This window comes from Columba livia, chromosome 7, assembly GCF_036013475.1.
Source record: "Columba livia isolate bColLiv1 breed racing homer chromosome 7, bColLiv1.pat.W.v2, whole genome shotgun sequence".
NCBI classification, from domain to species: domain Eukaryota; kingdom Metazoa; phylum Chordata; class Aves; order Columbiformes; family Columbidae; genus Columba; species Columba livia.
This window is the reverse complement of record NC_088608.1, coordinates 33,573,125-33,592,808: the sequence shown is the minus strand read 5'-3', so window position 1 is coordinate 33,592,808 and position 19,684 is coordinate 33,573,125. Positions and strand designations below refer to the sequence as shown.

Here is a 19,684-nt window from a genome sequence, read left to right as displayed (position 1 = left end):
AAAGCATTTTCAGCAAGGCTGTAGACATCTCATAGGGTCTGATCTAGAGCCCAGTAAAACTGATGGTAACTCTGCCAAGAATTTCAAAGTATTTGGGATCAAAGCACTGTATCTTTGACTCTAAAAGCTAGGAATTTGGAAGGTGTCAGCATTGAACCCAGCCCTGTACAGTTCCCTCCTCGTTGCCATGTCAGCTACCTTTAGTGAAGTACTTCATCTAATTTAAACATCCAGTAGCTAAAGGAGGGGGGAGAAGAGATGCAGAAAGGCACTTTGAGGCATCCATTCATCCCAGGAGGAACAACATACAGCCAGAGAGCTAAAGTGAAGCAAGGAGACTTCAGTATTTCACAGCAACACTTGGCATCTCAATGTGTTTGGCAACCCTTTCAGGCTGCGATGTCTCTCCCAAATAAGTGCTTTACTCTGCAGGCTTCCAAGAAACTGATGTGAATCAAGCAGACCAGCAAAAATTAATTTCCATGGACAACAAGGAAAGTAAATTCCCTAAAACTCCTTTGAAAATACCCTACTTCTCCTTTTAGTATATCTGCCCAAACGTAATTGCACAGGCTGATCCAACCATAGTACCTTCTACAGATGAGCTGTCATTTTAAGTTGAAAATAAGCAAGTGCAGATGAAATCAAATGTACCAACACTTTCAATCTTTCAATTCAAATGGTTAAAAAATCAGAGGGGCAGAAAGAGAGGTTTTCCATTTACTTGCATGGGTCCTGGCATGCAGATTTTAGCTAGGCATGCAGACTTCAGCTTATTTAGTTAAATATGGTTCTCGCAGGGTGTGACAAGCAGAAGTTCTTATGTTCTTTCCTGGAATAATCAGGGCAAGATCGTCAAATAATTATTTAGGCAAATTCCTCCCTTTGATTTGAACCACGGGATAGCAATCGTATTTAGACACAGATCAGTAAAGACATCTGGAATGCAGTTTTATATGTCAACATACATCATGAGTTGAACAGTATGTACAGAACTCCAGGCTGGCACTTGGATCCCAAAAATATTGTTTGCATTAAGCGTCCTGGTAATTAAGTGCAGCAACTCCAGCCTGGCCCTTTTCAGGGGCCTCTGAAGTAGGACATATTTTGTCTTTCATAAAGCCTCTCTATCAGTAGATTTAACTTAGTCATAAAAACCATAGGGTGAGAAACTCTTAATCACCCGTTTGCTCCATAAATCCAGATACTCATTTTTCTACTGCACCCAAGCTAATGCTAGTCCAGAAGTAATGTCAGTGGAGACCTGAAAGTGACAAAGTGACCAAAGTGAAATATTGACACCTACATTTTCATTTCCCATGGCCTCATAGAAATCTGTAAAATTTCTCAGCTTACAGGTTAAAGGAAAATATTTGTTAGCAGGGCAGAGATTTCACTTCAGAAGAGCTGAGGGTTGTTTTGCTTTTAAGTTCAACACCACAGGAATTTCACCCTTTTACCCAGGATAGTGCATAGTTTCAATGAGGTACAGAATTTTACTGTTTTAGCAAGCTGATAACTTCAAGCCTGTGAAACAAGGATCCGTTTAACATCCCTGTTAACTTCCTCAGTTAAATTTCATTCTCATGACACTTTGGCATGTAATGTAAACTTATGCGATATAAATGTTTTCAAAATTGACAGTGCTGCAGTATTTACCTCCAGGGTGCTCAGATACCCCAATAAGGATTATGTGAGCTTTTTTATACTCTGTTTGTGTCCTTTAAAATCCCATGCCATGCCAGTTATTGACACGAAAACTCATGGTATTCAAAAGATAACCCACTGGGCAAATGAGTTTCTGCACATTAGCTGCAGGACTATTTGTGTTTCCCATTGTTTCTCCATGACCAGACCAGAGAGATGCATTGCAAAAATTAAAAAAAAAAAAAGATTAAAAAAAAATTAAATGATTCTTAGAGCATGCAAAAGCTCATTCATTCATCGATTCATCGAAATGCAACAGTCTAGAAAGGCATACATACCTTCAGTCACAATGGTTGGGGCCTCTAACAAAATGAGTCTTTGGGCCACTCCAACAATGTTGGGCAGTAATAATTCTCGAAGAGCATCAAGGTTACGGATATCCAGGGCAGTAAATGCGAAGTTTCCATCAGTAGCGATCTGCTGCAGCTCTGCACTGTCAGCATTCAGGACCCCAATGCTAAACGAAAATATACTAGCTTGCTTCACTGCTAACAAGCCCTCTCGGATATCATCACTAGACTCTCCACCACTTATCAGCACTAAAATCTGAGGCACTGCTTCCTCTATCCTGCTGCCTCCCGCCTGGGTGAAGAGGTTCTCCACCACAAACTCCAGTGCCGCACCGGTGTTCGCTTCCTCGCCACCGCGGAAACTAAGTGCCTTCACGGCATCCAGAACATCCGCTTTTGTGGAGTAGCTGTTCAAAGCGAACTCGGTTCTGGGTTGATCACTATACTGCACCACCCCAATGTGTATTTGCTGAGCTCCAACTCTGAGGCTTTCAATCAAATTTACAAGGAAATCACGTATGGCTTGAAAATTGACACTTCCGATGTTGTTTGATCCATCAATAAGGAAAATAAGGTCAGCGGACTCTTGAGCTTTAAAAAAAGAAATGCAAAAGGTGAAAGCATTAAAATGAGTGATTACATGCGGTTGTACAGTGTTCTGACATGTTTATTGGAAAACCAGTAAGAAACACGAAAATGAGAAAACAAAACACATGTTCAATGAGGAGGTGATGTTTTGTTTGCCTCTTAGTTCTGCATTCTGATTGAATATGAGCTCCCAGCCCCATCCCAGTAGCATCCACTGCCCATCAAGAGACGGCTCAAGCAGACACAACCTGAGCTGGTGGCTGCAGTTACACAGGGGTCACCATTATTGGCACATATAGAAAACATGGCACAATATAATTTTTGGAAAAATAATCCATTCCATCAGTGGCCAGTACTGTCCAAGTATTTAGACAGAGCCAAAAGAAAAAGGTAGATTCTGGTGGCAATTTATCCTGAAGATAGCAGAGGAGAGCAATAATATTCATAGGACATTTTCTTCATCACACTCTCTTTTTTTTTTCAAAGAACAAAAGCCACCATTTATCTGATGCCTAGAAAATTTCAACCTCTCCGGCTGAATATATTGGCTTCTCCCACTATAAATTATTAATATTTGAAAGGCATTTGTTAGAAATAATTGAAAAAGTTTTGGTTATTATTCTTGCACTGTAACTGTTCTACCAGCCGTCCAGGATGCACACAAAGGTATTTGTTCAGCAAGCTGACCTACAGAATTTCAACCTGTGCCACTCAATAACTGGCTTGCATTAATTATTTTGCACAAAGATGCATTAATTATTGACAGAGCAGTCTGGTCTGTATTTTTCATATGGACTCTGGATATTCAATCAAGGAATGCAGAATCAGGTTAAAACAGGGTGATGAAATCAGTCATGACACAATTATCCAACTCTATTTGTTGTGACTATACCCACAAGATCACATGCATCTGCTGAGAATATACACACACCAAACATGGCATGAACATGGTTATTGAGTGGGAAGCATTTTTGCTGTAAGACTTACCAAAGCAGACCCAAAATGCCCTGGTATCTGCTCTTGCTGCTTTTGCTCAACTAATTTTACCATCAACATCACCAAGAGCTGTATGCATGCAAAACAAGGTGGGGGGTGAAGATGACCCCAAAGCATGCTCAGATGTTTCTGAGATGTTCCTATTACTCTCCAACCTCGTGAAGAAATCAAATTCCAGATTATTTGCAAATGAATGACAAGCAACTTTTGGAAATCCCACCCAGCTCTCAACTTTTGAAAGCTGAACATGAAACAAATAGCAAAGCTGGCATGTAGTTTAGCAAGGCCAGGAATAAACCCGTGGTCTTTGCTATCAACCAGCAGTGTTAGCCATTATTTTGTCTTTGCCTGTTTACTTGTTTTTCTAGTAAATGTTCTCATACATCACAATCCCACCAAGAGATTGACATTATGCCACAATTCCAGTGACAAAGAAGGAGGTCTCCAGGGCGTCATCGCTTCCCTGAGCCAACACAATAGCCAGTGTGGGCATGGAAAACATCAACGTGGTTGAGAATTGCAAAGGGCTCCAGGTTTTATTTTTCCATTGAGACAAAATTTATTAGGGGTGCTTAGAGTTGTCTTTACCATGCCGTTTTCAGCTGCAATGTACACATTCTACTTCTTCATATAAATGAAAAGGAAATCTCAAAGCAGTTGTGCCCAGCACTGCTTTAGATACCCTGGACATCTTTTTGAGGAATAAGATTTCACACACTATTGAGTGTCATCACAGCATCATAGGCCACTTCCACAGGAGAGGAAATTCATGTGAAACAGATGCGTTGGATAATTTGTCATCACTGTAAAAAATCCTTGTATTTCAGTGCACATTTATGGAACAAGTTGGTGCTGGAGAACAAATAAAAGCATGCTTGTTACACAACTAAGCAAGGAGGGTCAGATGAGACAGACAGTTAGGATTTAACGAACACTTCAGGGCAAACTTCGGGCTGACTTTCATACTTACACTAGTCAGCTCTGTGAACTGCCACAGACCATCAGCTTTGGTACTCTATCCTGGAAATCCTATGGGACTGTGCTATTTTTACATTTCTGTTTCATATTAGGGCTCATTTTTGGCATAACATCCACAAAACTTTTTGTGCATTTTAATACTACATGGAGTTATCAGCTGAATAAATAACTTCTTAAACTCTTATGCAAACAGTTACTTGTACCATGCTTTGCACACTGTCATCCAAAGTTTAGGACCTGTAACATCTTTTTTCCATGTTTAATGATCCTCTGTAGATCACCCATGCAAGTCACACAGGGGCAAAACTACAATAGTAGGATTAGCTTGAGTTTGTATTATAGGCAGGAAACGAAATGCTTGCAAAAAATATTTTTAAGTAGAAACGAACTTGGAAAGGCATGATGCATGTGAAGTGGGAATTTGCCTTTACAGCTTTAAAGAAGTGTCTATGGCTCCAGATGTTTATGTACTATGGAGTTACTTGCTGGCATTCCCCAGAGGAGGACAGCCAGCTGCCAAAAACCAATTCCCTTATTGATTTCAACAGAGAAGAACTGGGGTCCTGCATGGTGCAGATACTGAACAGCCACTCCAGTGGGTATAGACATTCATTTTCCACATATATTGACATTATTTTCTTAGAATTGGCAAACCTTATGTCGTCTTTCTGGGAGAGCTGCTTTTCTTCCCTGTGGCTTTCATGTGATTTGAATATTTGCCCTGTCAAGCACTTTGCACAATAAAAATACACATGAGCACAGTTTTTGGTGTTGCTTGGTGTCATGCAGTGATGGAGAGCACTCAGTGGGGCTGGCGTGAGGGTTAATCAGGCAAGACAACACAGGGGGATTAATGTTACACTGCCTCATTACACTGCCATTGCCTTACATCACCCCACAAGCTATTGACCTTCAGATGGAGTCTCAGGAATAAAAAGAAAGGTTTGATCTCTGGGACTTCTGTTTTGAAACACAACAAATCTGCTCAGAAAGCCTTTTCCACGCTGGAATTTCATAAGCAAGGGAGGGACGGAGGAAGAGTCTTTTTTTTCCAGAAAAATCAGGCCCCCGGCTTACAGTCAGCACAGATCCATTGAAGCCAACGTGGTTTGCAGAGAGGTTTTGGTTACAGGAAGGGTCCAGCACTCCGGCAGGTGGAAGATGTCGGCTTGTAAAGGCAGCATTTGAGTGGCATCGCAAAAGGGATTCTCCAACCATACACCTTCTCCAAGTGAGTGAGGAGAGAGGCTAAGGGCCAGCTCAGGGATGGAGTTTCAGCAGAGAAGCTCTCCACTAAACTGCTTTTGCTGTCTTCAGCCAAGAATGTGACTTACTCGAGTAGCACATTGCCTATCTCCCCCACTAGTCGCAAGTGGACATCCCACATGGTGTTCCCATAGCCAGGAGCAATATTCTTGGTCTCCAGAAGGTTTTTGGTCAGGGCCTCAAAGAGTCACCATCATGGTTGGCGTGTTCACCTCTAGTTCCTTTCCTTGGGAGTGGATGGAATGGGGCAATTTAATAACTCTACAGGGCTTCCTACCTTTGCATTTCCATGCCATGGCTACAACATGCTGTTGCCCGTCCAAGGGCTCCTGTGCTACCTCCTGGCAGACACGGCAGGGATGCCAGCTCAGTCTGCAAATAATGGCATGCTCAATAGCTACAAATAAGGGGCCACATGCTTCAAACCTTTGTTTTTAAACCACTGAACGTCCATCTCAGTCTTGCCGCTACAAAGGCCTTAAATAGCGCAATGTCAGCAGATACCATGCTGATGGGAGCCACCAGCAGTCAGCCATTACCTGTAATGTCTTTAACCAGTCCTCTGGCCCCAGCCTTTTCTGGAGTCATGGATGAACGGACATTCGCCACTAAGTCTCCAACTATGCCATGGAGAGCGGTAAAATTCTCTAGGTTGAAAAGGTGCGTATCGAAGGGTTTGCTTGCTATTTCCTTTAACTCCCCTTCCACTGCATCCTGCACGCCGACTGCAAACATGTTTACACGGGCCGATTTAAGGACAGATGATGGCAGAGCCACATCATCCTGGGATCGTCCGTCCGTTAACACTATAATAATCTGGGGCACGCCTTCACTGGCTCTGCTTCCAGCAGCTTTAGTGAGATGGTTCTCGATTAGGTACTCTAATCCTTTTCCAGTCTTGGTGCCTCCCCCCATGTAAGGCATGTTGGCAATATGGGACAAGACGTCTCGAGTGGAGGGATAGGTATTTAACTGGAACTCTGTGTGTGGGTTTCCGCTGAACTGGACCAGGGCAAAGCGAAAATCATTTCCTCCCACATCTAAAGCTTTTACAACATCATACAGAAACTCTCGAACGAGTTGGAAATGCTCCTTTCCAATGCTCCAAGAGGAATCCACTAGAAATATTATATCAGCCACAGCAACGGTTTTGACAGCTTTAAAAAAACAGATGGGGGTTTAGGATTTTCTATCGGTCAGCACAAGCACGCTTCCTCCTCCTCCTCCTCCTCACCCAAACGACCGACAGCCTCTTTTGCACGATGAAAGTGAAGCTTAGCTTCCCCTTATCACCCACAGCAAAACAAGAAGAGCTGGAGGAAAGCCAAGCAGCCATCAGCACCCTGACACCACAGGCGTTGGGGGACAGGAGGGGACTGCATGCGACCTACCCTTCCCAGGGAGGGTGAGGTGAGATGCTTCTCCCCTCTCAGACCCTCACCGCACAGGTTTGGACACCAGCCCTGAGCCAGACAAAGACACCTGCAGCTTCACATGTGAATTCAGGCTTGCTCAGCTTCCAGCTGCCCATGGTCTCCTGCACATTTTTGCTGACTCAGGGCTTTGCTGGCTCCACAACAGTGCTTGAGGGAGGAAAGGCTACTTGGTTTATGCAGCCTGGGTTCTGGCATGCTGGCTCCATGTTTTTCCTGCTGCTAACATCCCTCCTCATTACACCAGCTCTGGTCCCAAAGGCACCAGTTTCTTCTCTTAAAAAATACAGCCTTTCGTCAGGTTGGTGACAGTGCTCTTCTCTCTGCAAAAAAGCCCTTCTACACATGCAAGGAGGACAAAACAGCTCTGCCCAGGAGAAAACCTGCTTGAGGCCACCCTGGGTGCACATCCCCTGTCCCCGCAGAGCATCCTCAAAGGCCACCAGCCAGCAACATGCTCGGGAAGGCACCACACACGTTGGCTAAGGTCTGAAAGGACCCTGAGCCGAATGGGAGCTGAGGAGCAGAAGGTAAACCACAATGTATCATCATGCATGTTAAAAACCAAATGGTGTGAACTAGCAACATGTTTATATGGGGGCAAAGTCGGGTAAAGCAGTCTGGTCTTACCTGCTTGCTGCTGGGCATGAACTGAGCAAAAGCCTGAGAGTAGGAGGCAGAACATTGCCACAAAGGGCAAATGTCGGTGTTTCCTCATTTTGGCCTTTTATCTGAGTTTTCCTTTAATTTGCTTTGTTTCAAAGCACCCAATGTGAGACCTAAGGGAGAAAAAGGGGGAGAGTGAGAAACAGCAACAGTTCTGGCCAGGCACAGATGAGGCATGAGACAGAAATGCCAAACCATGTGGTTTTGCAATACTTTTGTGGCACTTCAGCAGGAAAAAAATATGTTAGTGTTGGACAGAGTGTGCTTCATAGCAAGCATTTATTTGCAAGAGGAATAATTGCTCACATAATTGGCATATAATCAGCCCTGTGGACTTAGATGGCTTTTTTCTTGCCTATGCCATCCCAGGTAATACCTAATATGTAGGAAAATGGTCAGCCTAGGTTTCTACCACCAACTCTCAAAATATATGGTGGCTTCTCACCTGTTCTCACCCACACATGTCTAGCTGAAACATCTTAGTCAATGCATCCTATCTTGCTACGCTGCTTTCTTATTTTATTTTTTACAAATGCCACAATAATAATTGTCCTGAACACTTCTCTTTGCCTCAGCTCACCTTTTCAGCTGTCCCAAGCACATACAAAAATTTAATTACTCCAGACTCAAATGAGCTGCGTGACCTGGTTGTACAGCATAAAGCCCTTAGACTCTTCCAAGCTTCCAGCCCCAGCAGTGGAATAGCCTGCTCCAGCTGATCACATTTTGGAACAGCACCAAGAATAATATTTCACATGTTGGAGCCAAAAAAATAATTTATGCAAGTTTCTTATCTATGATCCACCTGGCAAGCCTTCTGAAACAATGTCTCTTTCAGGAAAGTTGTATATCTGTTGTCATAGAGATGGCCAATTTATTATTTAATCTTCATTTCCAGGCCCACAGAGTAGAAACCAGCAAGGCTTGCTTAACTGAGAAAATATCCTCCCAAAAGGGAATGCAGTGATTTAATACTTTTCATTCCCCAAAAGGAGCTCAATTACACAAATGAGCCAAAAGTGATTCAAATACTTTAAGCTATAAAGCAGGTTACCGTAAAACTAAAAAAAAAACACAAAAACAAAACTTTAAAAAAAAAAAAAAATCTATTTTCTTATTATCATCCTTGCCAGCTCCATCAATCCAGGAAGCTATGCCCAATACAAAAGCCTGAGAGAGCTAGGGGGACACTAACCCCCTTTTTGAGGAAAGCCCTGATAGTTACACCAGTGGCCATCGTTGGCACAGACAGATACAGAAGCAGGTGCTGGGAATTAGGGAAAATTTGGAAATAAACATCTGAACAGTTGATTCCTCTTCTACTGAAGGCATACTCCCTAGGGCTGTCAGAGAGGGGTTCAGTGGAAAGGAGGGGACAATGTCCACCCTATTTCCCAAAACCTGATGCAATCTTGACACTTGTACTAACTCCCTGCATATCAAAGCTGGGTTGGGGTCTAGTCATTCTTGGGAGACAGGGTTTGTAGTGTTTACCCTTCCATGTGCTCCAGATGGCATTTATGAATGCTGTATAGCATGAGTCAGGGAAAAGCCTACCTTTTCTCCCACGTTTGTATATAAAAGTAATATTAACACCAGGTGGAGAGACATTCAATAGGCACCCAGAGCCAGCAGTTAACACACAGCATTAATTAAGATGTGACAAGTCTTCCCTGTTATTGGCAGCTCCTTGATTTCTAGAGGCAGCTGCTGCAGCCCAGGGGTATCACTATTCATAAAAAGACAGAAAATTATCCTTTTTAGTTGGCAGCCATCCATCCCCCAGCTATCAAAGTCCAGACCAAACCTCTCAGTGCCTCCAGCAGGAGTGAACCTGCCTTGCTGGACCATGTCCCTGATTTACATCTCACTCCCAGAAAATCTGGTTTCACCCAAAGGACACATGGGGAGGGAAAATCTGGGTTCTGCTTCCCCATGGTGCATGATTAGCCACGGGTATTGCTGCAGGCTTCTTCCCCTGAGCACAGAAATACAGAAAGGTCTGTAGGTCCCAGAGCTGAGGTTTGCAAAAAGCACTGTGCTTGTGACAACCACCCATTAAACCACACCAGAGCATCTCCCCTCTGGGCAGAAGAGGTTTACGGAATAGCTGCACATTTTTTGAGACAGGCTTCCCTTGCAGCATCCATTGGGAGTAAAAATGTGGCTAGCAGTGAATGAAAACTGAAATAAAATGCACGCTGCAGAAAAACAGCCCATTAAAATAATGTACGCTGTAAAAGTACTAGTATTTCTTTTCCGAAACACAGGAAGTTATGTTATCATCCTGTTTATTAGCTGCTGGCATCCAATCCCTATGCAGTCGCAACAGCTGGGGGTGAACAGAGCATCAAGATAAACCAGTGAAAATTTATGTCTTGTCAGCTAGTAAATGACAAGATCGAAGGAAACATTTGGGGGTTTTTTGGTTTTAATCTTGAGCAGCTGCAGAGAACCTCACAGGGCTGTTTACAGCCATGAAACACAGCAGAAGGGAAAAGCAAATCTCCCTGGTGCTACGAAATCTCTCCTACCAGCAATATCCCCCATAACTCTCCTGCAGCGGTGGGCAACTGGGCTTTAGATGGATTGGGATTTCTAAACTCAATGGTGGATCTACACCTACATCTTTAGGGTTGCTTTGGCTTGTAACCCCTTGAAGAACTGCTTTGCCCACATTCAAACAAGGAGCCCGGGGAGAGTACAGGCTGACCACAGCTCCATTAGGTGCATTTGGGTCATAGTTCAGCTCTGGAGCCTTGTGGTAGAGAATCCACCAGCTGTGTTTTATGTACCCCCATCCTGGCAAACCCAAATGACTGGAAACCATGAGTCAGCCCTTGGGGCACGATGAGATTAAACCTGGATATCACAACGTATTAAAACAACACTCAGTCTTAGTTCTGGTTTATTTGCTCTGGCCAGCTGGGAAGTATAATGCTTTTTTCAAGCAATAATAAGTTGGCTGGGTTTATTTTTTAATCACCTTATTTTCTATTTTAGTCTTTAGGATGCCTCCAGGTCTATTTTCAGCTTCTTTGTAACCTCCATCTCAGTATTTTCAGTTACATGAAAGAAGATAAACTTGTTCACCAATAAGAGATGAGTTTTAGCATCATGCTTCCCCAAAACCATCTTAAAATCACAGTAACTGAGAACAGTTATTAAAAGCAAAACAAATCACAGTCTTGCAAGAAGAGGTGATTGATGTCTCTTAGAGACTGACTGACAATTTATGGAAAAAAAATGGAGCATTTAAGCACAGATGTTCCTAATCAGGGTTTTCCCTTATATCTTCCCTCCACAGCACCCTTGTTAGCACAGGTTGAAGAGTTGGGAATTTGTGAGAAGTGGTGAATGAGGAGCTGGTCTTCCTGCAAGGGATGGTCCTTAAGAAGAAACAGCAAGGGCAGCAGCTTTTTTTTGTAGAGGTAATGTACCTCTTGGAAGGGTTTTGGAGAGTTTGAGTCAAACCCCTGCTTAGCTTTGGTTTCATTGAGTCAAAGTCTCTAGCTCAGTGAGAAAGGTGAGTTTCAGAGAGTAAATGATGTGTTTTTTATTGCTGGGACTTAGGTCTTTCTTGGCTTGCCTTAGTGAGGCACAACAAGTAACTTTGCTCAATATGTTCTTGCTTTGTGTCCTAAACCACTGCTGATTACAGAAGCCAGAGGCAGTACCAGCTTGCAGAGGGTAGAGGATAAGACCAGGAATGTGAACTTGTGCTTATTCACTTTAATTCTTGATTATGACAAGTATTTGTTTTGCAGCTTTATTCTCCTGGTTTGTTATTTTCCATAAGGCAATCTAATCCTCAATTTTTTTTTTATATTTTTTTTTTTTTTAATGAGAAGTTCTTTGCAGTCCTGGGGGGGGGTGAAAGCTCTGGTGGAGCTTTTGATGAACAACTGCAAGCTGGAAAAAAATGCTGAAAACTACTGAGTGCCTTTAGAAAAGGAAAGCATTTTCCTAAACTGTTAAGAATTAGCACCAGAACCTTGTCTCTTAACAATTCATGTGTTAAAATATTAACTCATGTGGTCTTCAATAATCTGAAAGCTTTACTTCTGTTGAGAGTTTACGTAGTGTGTGGTGACCTCTTCATATTACGGTATGTCCTTTTCATCAGAAGATATACATCTGTTACTAATAATGCTTTCAAAAGGCAAGCATTTCTACCACTAAAGCAATGAAGTGATTTCCTTAAATATTTTCCCCAGCAGCTATTTTTTGCTTATTGCATGCTTCTCTGCGCATAAAATCTGACATCTTACATATCCTTTTTATTTGAGTGTATATTTCAAGTTCATTTTCTAAGTAATCATTTGCATGTGTTTTTTTTCACTCTAGTGTAGCTAAAATGAAATGTGTAGAATTGCAAAGCAGATGAGTAGACTTACAGGCAAAACATAAAAGATAGAGAAAAATTACTACAGCTGTTAAGTATCACTTTGATTCACTATATGTGCCTCTCATCTGGGATGCCTGACTTTGACAGGGAGGGAAGTACCTATGGTGTAAATAGAAATGTGATGTGTACAATGCATAGATATGGATGGGTGCTATGGTGGGTAGAGGGAATAATTAATGTTGCTGCAAAATACCTCTTAAATCTGAACTCCCAGCTGAGCAGTGCTGTAGGTACTGATGTTTTCTGTCTTGCTGGACTGCATAGCTTGAGCTGTCAGATGGGTTTTCTGTACTAGTGTTTTGTAGCTGCCTGGTGCTTTTTTTCAAGGCTAAAGTACTAAACTGGGCAGAACTTACTTTTGGGGTATGATAACCAGGAAATCCAAAGCTAGTGACTTATTTGTGAAATCCGTTCCTATTAGTTCTCCCTCCCCATGATAGTGGTGTTGCTGTGGGGAGATGAGCAGCCTTTGGGAGAGGACAGGGGACCCAAAGCAATCTGGTAGGTGGAGTTATGACTTGAGTGCTCTTATGGGGACAAAAGGCTTGGGTTTGGGTTTTGCCTTGGGCAGCCTGTGCAGCTTTGCTGGCTGGCACAGCCAGGAACCTTTGAGATGCCTCACTGTCCTCAAACAAAGTACATAATGTCCAATTTTCCTGCCCAGCCCCAGGGGAATCTCCTGAAAACAGCTTGAATATAAGGCAGCAAAAAAGCTGTGACCCTAAATTCCCTTTGTATGTGGGATGGGTCATCTTGCACTAGGAGAAAGGTGTGTATTTGCACCTGGATCCCAACGGCTTCTCTGTAAGGGGAACAGGCAGGACCAGAGGGAGGGCAAAGCATTGTCCTGCAGATGCAGTGTGAGACAAAATGCCATGATCATCCTTGGAGCACTCTAAAAGTCTGTTCCATGGGAATGTCAGGGTCAAAACCAAGAGGCCTCTGCCTTCATCTGTGTTTGTTTGTGGGGATCTCCCCATGCCTTATTGTAACCCTGTTTCCCAACCAAGATGCTGAGCCTGAAATCCCTTTGTCTTGGCTGTTCTCTGCTATATGCACATTCCTGGGAGGCAGCAGCGGGGCCATGAGGCTGCTGTAAGCCTTGCCAGCATTCACTGAGAACAACTATTTGCAGTACCAGTAGTGGGGTGTACATCCAGTTGTGGCTGTGGAGCAAGCAGGGAGCAGAAACAGCTCCCAGTATCCTGATGTGGAGCCATGGTAGCACAGATTGTCCTCTAGAGGTGATTCATGCTCCTCTCTTGGCTGGAAAAAGCATCAGCCAAAAACCACTCCCAAAGCGATTTGGACACCTAGGAGGCTAAATGCCGTGGTTTGTGGTGTGGTGTTTTTTTTTGTTTTGTTTTGTTTCCTCCCTGTGAAATAGCTCATTCACCTCTGAAAACGGACATAAGCCTCTGAGCACCTGGCAACCCCTTCATCATATGGCACCAAATATCACCTGGCCACACCGCCTCCAGAGAAGCAAGACTATTTCGAGAGACCTGGGAGACCAGGTTCGAGAGACCAGCTCTTTTGAAGGGTTTTCATTAATGTTGCTGTCATCTGGCACTGAGCAGGTGAGAGCTGCTCCTGAAAACATTGCTTCCCACAAATATAGATCTGAGCATTAAATACAAACAGGCCTAAAAGGGTAGAAAGTTTTCCTGCTTTTGCAAACCACTTGAGCTCCAATTTTTTTGAAAAGCAGCATTTAGCAAAGCGACAGAGTTACGTTGTGTTTATATCCTATCAGGGCAAGTTCCCCAGTGCTAGCATTTAATATGAATCACATTCATTTTTGTTCTTATAAGCATGCTAGTGTCTTAATCTGGTTGTTTTCTTCATCTGAAGACTGAAATAGAGTCTTTAATAAGAGGAAAGGGAGTATTTACTAAAAATAATAAAATAAAATAGAGGAAACTCCCTCAAAGATCAATGACTCTTTATGTATAGTAACCTAAGCCTCCCAGCGCCTCTCCACCCAAACAAATCAGGCCCTTAATGTGGAACACAGATCACTTAAGAAGGTGGAAAAAGTGATGGGCAGGCAGAGCGCTGGGGCTGGCTGTGATTCACAGCGGGGAGCAGGCATGCCATGCCACCCGCTGCCAGCCCTGCTGCTGTGCACGCCCAGCGTGGGGCAACCTCATCCCTCTGCTGCACATCAAATGCAGCCAGGCTGGAGAAACAGTGCAAGGCTGGCGACAATGTGTAGTTACCAGAGTTCGCACTGATGGAAGAAATAAGATGTTCCCTTCCTTCCTGTTCCCAGACAGGCACGTAGCAAGAGTTAGAGAAACAACTTCTTTTTCCTTGACGTGTGAGGAATACAGTAAAGTGGGGACTGGTTTAGCTCACCCTGAAATCAGGGAAAGTTAATGCATTTGAATGGAAAATTGCAAAGATATCTGAAAACCAGGAAGGGAACCTAGGAGGCTGCTGGAAAATGGAAAGGGAATGAATGAATGACAAGGGGTAGCAGCAAGCATGCAGCCCTGCACTCCTGTCTTAAAAATGCCATTGCACCCTGGTCATGGTCAGCTTCTTTCTCTGCAATGACCGGAGTAGCACAAGAGTGTAAGGTTGAGGATGGAAAGCCTCTTTTTCCTGAGCTCTGGGTGCTATGTTGGTATTTCTGGTACTGCTGAGTTAAGGGGTAGCACCAGGGAGATACATAGTTGTCTCTGCTCCACCTCTGCATCCGTACACAACCTTGGAAGAGTCCCCCAGCTCCTGGCAACAGCCGCCAGCTGCAGATATATCTCTAGCCTCCAGAAAGCTCCCAAACTGGATGGTTGTGCCCCAGAAACAGCACTATATAAGCTCAGTAATTATCCAGTCACAAATACTGATTATTTTAATTTTTTTTAACCAGTAAGTAAGGGGGTAAAGCCAGAAGTTTAGAAAAAAAAAATAATAATGCAATATTCCTACCCTGAGAGCATACATGAGTCATTGCCGCAACCAGAAATGAACTGAGAGTTTCCCATTGCACCCACTGGAACCAGAATGGCTTTGGCCACCTCCATTCCACACAGTTTTGGCCCCTGTGCATGGTCAGGAAACCAATTTGGCTGCAACCCCTTCTCACCCTGAGCTCTGGTTGGAAAGGGAGGGCTTTGCTGAGCCAGGAGGGATGGTGGTGGGGTGTCTCCAGGATTAGTCATAGCCGCCCCCTCAGCAAGAGCATTTCTGTGTGCAAAGCCCTGGGGAGCCAAGGGCGACTGGGGCTATGGGGGGAAAGGGCTGGGAAAAAAAGTCAGGAGGGAGCGGAATGAGGGCTGTGGAGAGAGGAGGTGGCTGCTTGCAACACTGGAGAGCCCTTGGAGTAAAAAATATCTGACGTGTGGCCAATTTCCCTCTCTGTGGATGACCATGAGATGATGAGGATTGTCCCTGGAGCCACAATGGTGCTGGCCCACCCTGGAGCAGTGAGGACATGTTCAGCAGCAGGACCTGTGTGGGGTGGATGGGCTGATGAGGGGATGAGCATCTCTGGCCAGTTCATCCTACCTCACTTTGGGGCAGGAGGGGTGAGGGCTGCTGTCAGTTCCCCTGGCCCTGGGGACATGCCTCAGGAATGGGAAAGGGGCAATGAGACAACCCTTTTGTCACACTCCTTACAGGGTCCCATTCGCACACTTATTTCCTTATGTCCAAGCAGCTCCCCAAATCATTATGTGCCCTCCTTGGAGCAATCACCCCACTGCTTCCCAGGGACATCCCACTCCCATCCCACCAAGCTGTTGCTGCAGTGATTTCAAGGTATCAAAGGCAAACACTGTCCTGCAGCAGCCAGGAGGCAAAAAAAAACCCTGCTTGGTGTTTTTGAGTTAAATTCCTGTGCGCTGGTGGGGCCAGGAGTGTCCCTGTGCACCTGTGGTGCATCACCTTGGCGAGGAGGCTCCTGGTGTGAGCAAGCTGGCTGCATCACTCCACTTTTTCTAGCCGGTTACAAGCCTCAGAATAGCTTTCCTCTGATGATACCGGTCTGTGCATGGAATGGGTTTTGTCCAAAATTCCTTGAAAACTCCCCAAAAGACTAACAGCCCACCAAGGAGAGTGAACACAGTACAGCAGCTGCTGCACCCAGGCTAAGGGATCCCGTGTGGAAAGCAACACTTACCCCTGAGCGAACCCCCAGAAATGTTGCTTATTCCAGGATTTTCCACTCCAAAGCGCCTCTCACCCTTGCTTCATGGTGTGTTGGTGTTGCTCAGCCTTCCCGGTCCCCACTTGCCTTGCTTGATGGGGTGTGAGCACTGGCAGGGCAAGGGAAATGGGGGTGCGCTGGTCCCCGCCAGACGGCCACTGCGGGTCTGAGCGAGGCTGGAGGAGGCAGCTGGCTCGGGAGTGCCGGGGGGCCGAGCCATCCGACGCTACAAATGGGATCCAGATGGTTGGTGCTGGCGTTCCCGGGTCTGAGGTCAGAGCTGCTCATCACACGCAGTCCCCCCCCCTGCAATGGGGGACGCCTCTGCTCTGTGTGGCTTCCCCTTCCTGCGCTGGCCCCGCTGGCTCCAAAATACTTCTCCCTGTTATAATTTGGAAGAAATATGTATAAAACCAGGAAAAAAAAAACCCTGCAGGGTTGCAGGAGCTGATTTAACCATGCCTTTTGGTCAGGAAGGGCTGGACTTGGATGTTTGCAGGAGCCAGGACGTGCCAAGGACCATACCAAGTTACACAGGGCTCCAGCAAAGTGCCTTTTGGCGATGCTTGAGGCTGCAGAAAGCTCAGCCTCTCCTCCTGAACAGTTACAAACATCAGCACAGGGGGAGAGTGTCTCTTTTCAATGTAGTTTCCTATTTAGATATAACAGGGATTTCTTTTTTTAACCTGCCCAGATGAGGAGTGAGAAGTGTGGGGAGTTATGTTTTACATAACTTATAAACAGCCCCTTAGCAGAAAGATAAATATTTTAAAATGCATATAGCCTAGTTAAAGGCTTAAAGTAAAAGTTTGAAAGGCAACAAATCAAGTCAGTAGGCTCCTGAGTGGTGATTTTTAATTTTTTTTTTTTTTTAATCTATTTGCTGTGAAAAAATACGTTTAACCTTTTATTAGGCAGATGCAAGCAGGCAGGTTTGGGGGCTAAATTTGTTCCTCTACCTCAAATGACAGCATGTCACTGGCTTAAGTTAAACATTTTGGTCTGGACTGGGTTATGTTTTGTAAGAAATAACGGTATGGAAACATTAATTCTTATCTCTTGCCCTTGCTTGGGTCCATATAAGGCTGGAACAGAGATGGCGTCCCTAGAATCAAATAATCAAATTCTCTTCATTTCAAATGGGGATTTATGATGTTTGCTCTAGGTTTTGTGCTGTTTGCAAGACCAGCCACATAAAGAAATAGCTGGAATGCCTTAGGAAAGTGCTGAGCCCTTGAACTGATGCAATAGTTCATTTTAGAAATAGTGCTTGGCTGGGTGCTTGCAGAGACTGAGTGCTGACCTCGCAGAGGGATCCAGCACAACCATCCCCAGCTGCGTGCCTGAAAGCAAACAGGGTGTCATGTCCCCCTCCCCAAGTCTGGTGAGCTGGAGCTCGCAGGCAGGGTGTTCCCAAATAATAAATGTGCCTGGCAAAAGGGAGCTGCAGCTCCTTGCTGGGTGTTGGCGGGCAGCTGAACAAGGGATGGAGGGAACAGGGTCTGCTAGAAAGCAGTGGCAAACATCTAAGAGCAGCCAAGGTGGGTGAGAGACAGCTGCTGAAGGATGAAGTATGTACAGTGGAGGTTCACTATGCTGGCAGAAGCATCCAAGCCGAATTATTTTCCTTCTTAATTCAGCTGCCAGGTGGGGAAGCCCAACAGGTCTGCTGTGGTGGCACCAGGACAACCCCATAAAGCAGCAGCATGCGGTCATACTCATTCTCACCCTGTTGCCAGTCTCCTGCTGAAGAGGCGGGTGATGTGCTGTCCTGTGTCGTCTCCTGCATTTGAGCTTTCAGGTTACCACCTCTCCTGTACAGGTGGCAGCAGGGCTGAGAGGCACGAGAATTGCATCCTTCCAGTTTGCTGCCACCAGTGGAAACCAGTATGGTTCAATCATATGAGCTCAATGGCAACTGGGATCTGTGTTCCCATTAGTTCAGATAATCTTCAAAACCCAGAGTTTTCTGTGTGCCAATGAAGGAATGCAAGCAAACAGTTTCAAGTCACTGGCAAAAACAAAATAATAAAGCATGGAAAAGCTTCAGCCACTCCAGAAGAGTTGTGAAAAATAGCTAAGATAGAGATTTGGAGATAAATAACGTAATGTTATTGGCAAAATGTATAGGACCTGAATTGTATACCTATCCCAGCTTGACTGAGAACATATTTAACTTGGAAGTTAGTATTATTCTTTTTGCAATGCAGAATTTGTCTTAATATGGTTTTAATATTGAAGTGACTTTTACCAAGTGCTCCAATAATTAAATGAGACTACAAGAGGTCTTAAATTCCCATCTGCTTGCCTTTATGACTGTAATAACCAGGCTGAAAGGTTTTCCTTTCCAAAAAGGGGCTTTGTAGCTGGCGCACTGGGGGAGAACAGCCAGCCAGGATGCTGAGGGCGTTTTGGGGTGGGGTTATTTTGTTCCTTTTCCTTTTCCACTCATGATCCTTTACAATCCTTCCTTTAGTAGTTAGTCCCCTCCACGTTTATGTTGGTGACCCCCTGAAAAACAATTCCCATTCACCATGGCAGCAACAGGGAACCCAGGCATGTCCCCAGTGACGTTCTGGGGGTGAGCAAAACCCCTGGGGAAGGGGTGACATCTGCAAGGACAGACTTCTTTCCATCCTCAGACATCAAGCAAACCCTCTCTGATAATTAGGAAAAGACTGAATCACACCACGTTGGTAGTTTCTAGAGACAGCTGGGGCTAAGTTTAGAAAGATTTTTCTCCCTGATGTATTAATAACTAGACATGATTAATGCTATGAGTCAGGAAGAGGGTTTTGAGGAATTCTCTTTCCACCCACGACAAAAAAAAAAAAAAAAAGAAGCCCTGTGTGCTACATCCTTGCTCGAATGCAAAGGGGACCTTGATGTCTTCCCCTCACTACAAGGTCTCAGCTTCAGAACCTTAAAAATTCAGTGAAACCGGCAGAGAGTGGTGAAATCATACAGTTCTTTTCTGTGTGCAGATGTGCTTCAGCTGAGCCATTTCTACCCCTGATTTAAGAAAATACTCCATGGATTTCCCCCATATGATCCACACAAGCACAGGATGTCCCACTCTGGGTCACATGTGGTGGGGACACCCAGGAGAATCCTGCCTTGGCTCCATCCTTGAGCACCATCTGCTGGCTTTTCCTCCAGGGACTCTTCAGGCATCCACCAAACCCAAGGTCACCTT

The 19,684-nt window shown here is 44.6% G+C and overlaps 1 protein-coding gene across 11 annotated transcripts in view; it reads right to left on the bottom strand.

Annotated features, from left to right (window-relative positions):
- COL6A3 (collagen type VI alpha 3 chain) overlaps window positions 1–16,818 on the bottom strand; it is a 61,153-nt gene extending 44,335 nt beyond the window's left edge. Inside the window, exons 1-4 of one of the 11 annotated variants that reach the window (XM_065069159.1) lie at window positions 16,462–16,818; window positions 7,889–8,037; window positions 6,365–6,982; window positions 1,986–2,588 (exon numbers count right to left, since the gene is read on the bottom strand). In XM_065069159.1, the coding sequence (XP_064925231.1) occupies window positions 1,986–2,588; window positions 6,365–6,982; window positions 7,889–7,976 (1,309 nt within the window). In that variant the 5' untranslated portion in view covers window positions 7,977–8,037; window positions 16,462–16,818. The remainder of the gene's footprint in view (window positions 1–1,985; window positions 2,589–6,364; window positions 6,983–7,888; window positions 8,038–16,461) is intronic. The other 10 variants (XM_065069160.1, XM_065069158.1, XM_065069161.1 and 7 more) reach the window with 10 other exon arrangements.
- Window positions 16,819–19,684: the final 2,866 nt, after the last annotated feature.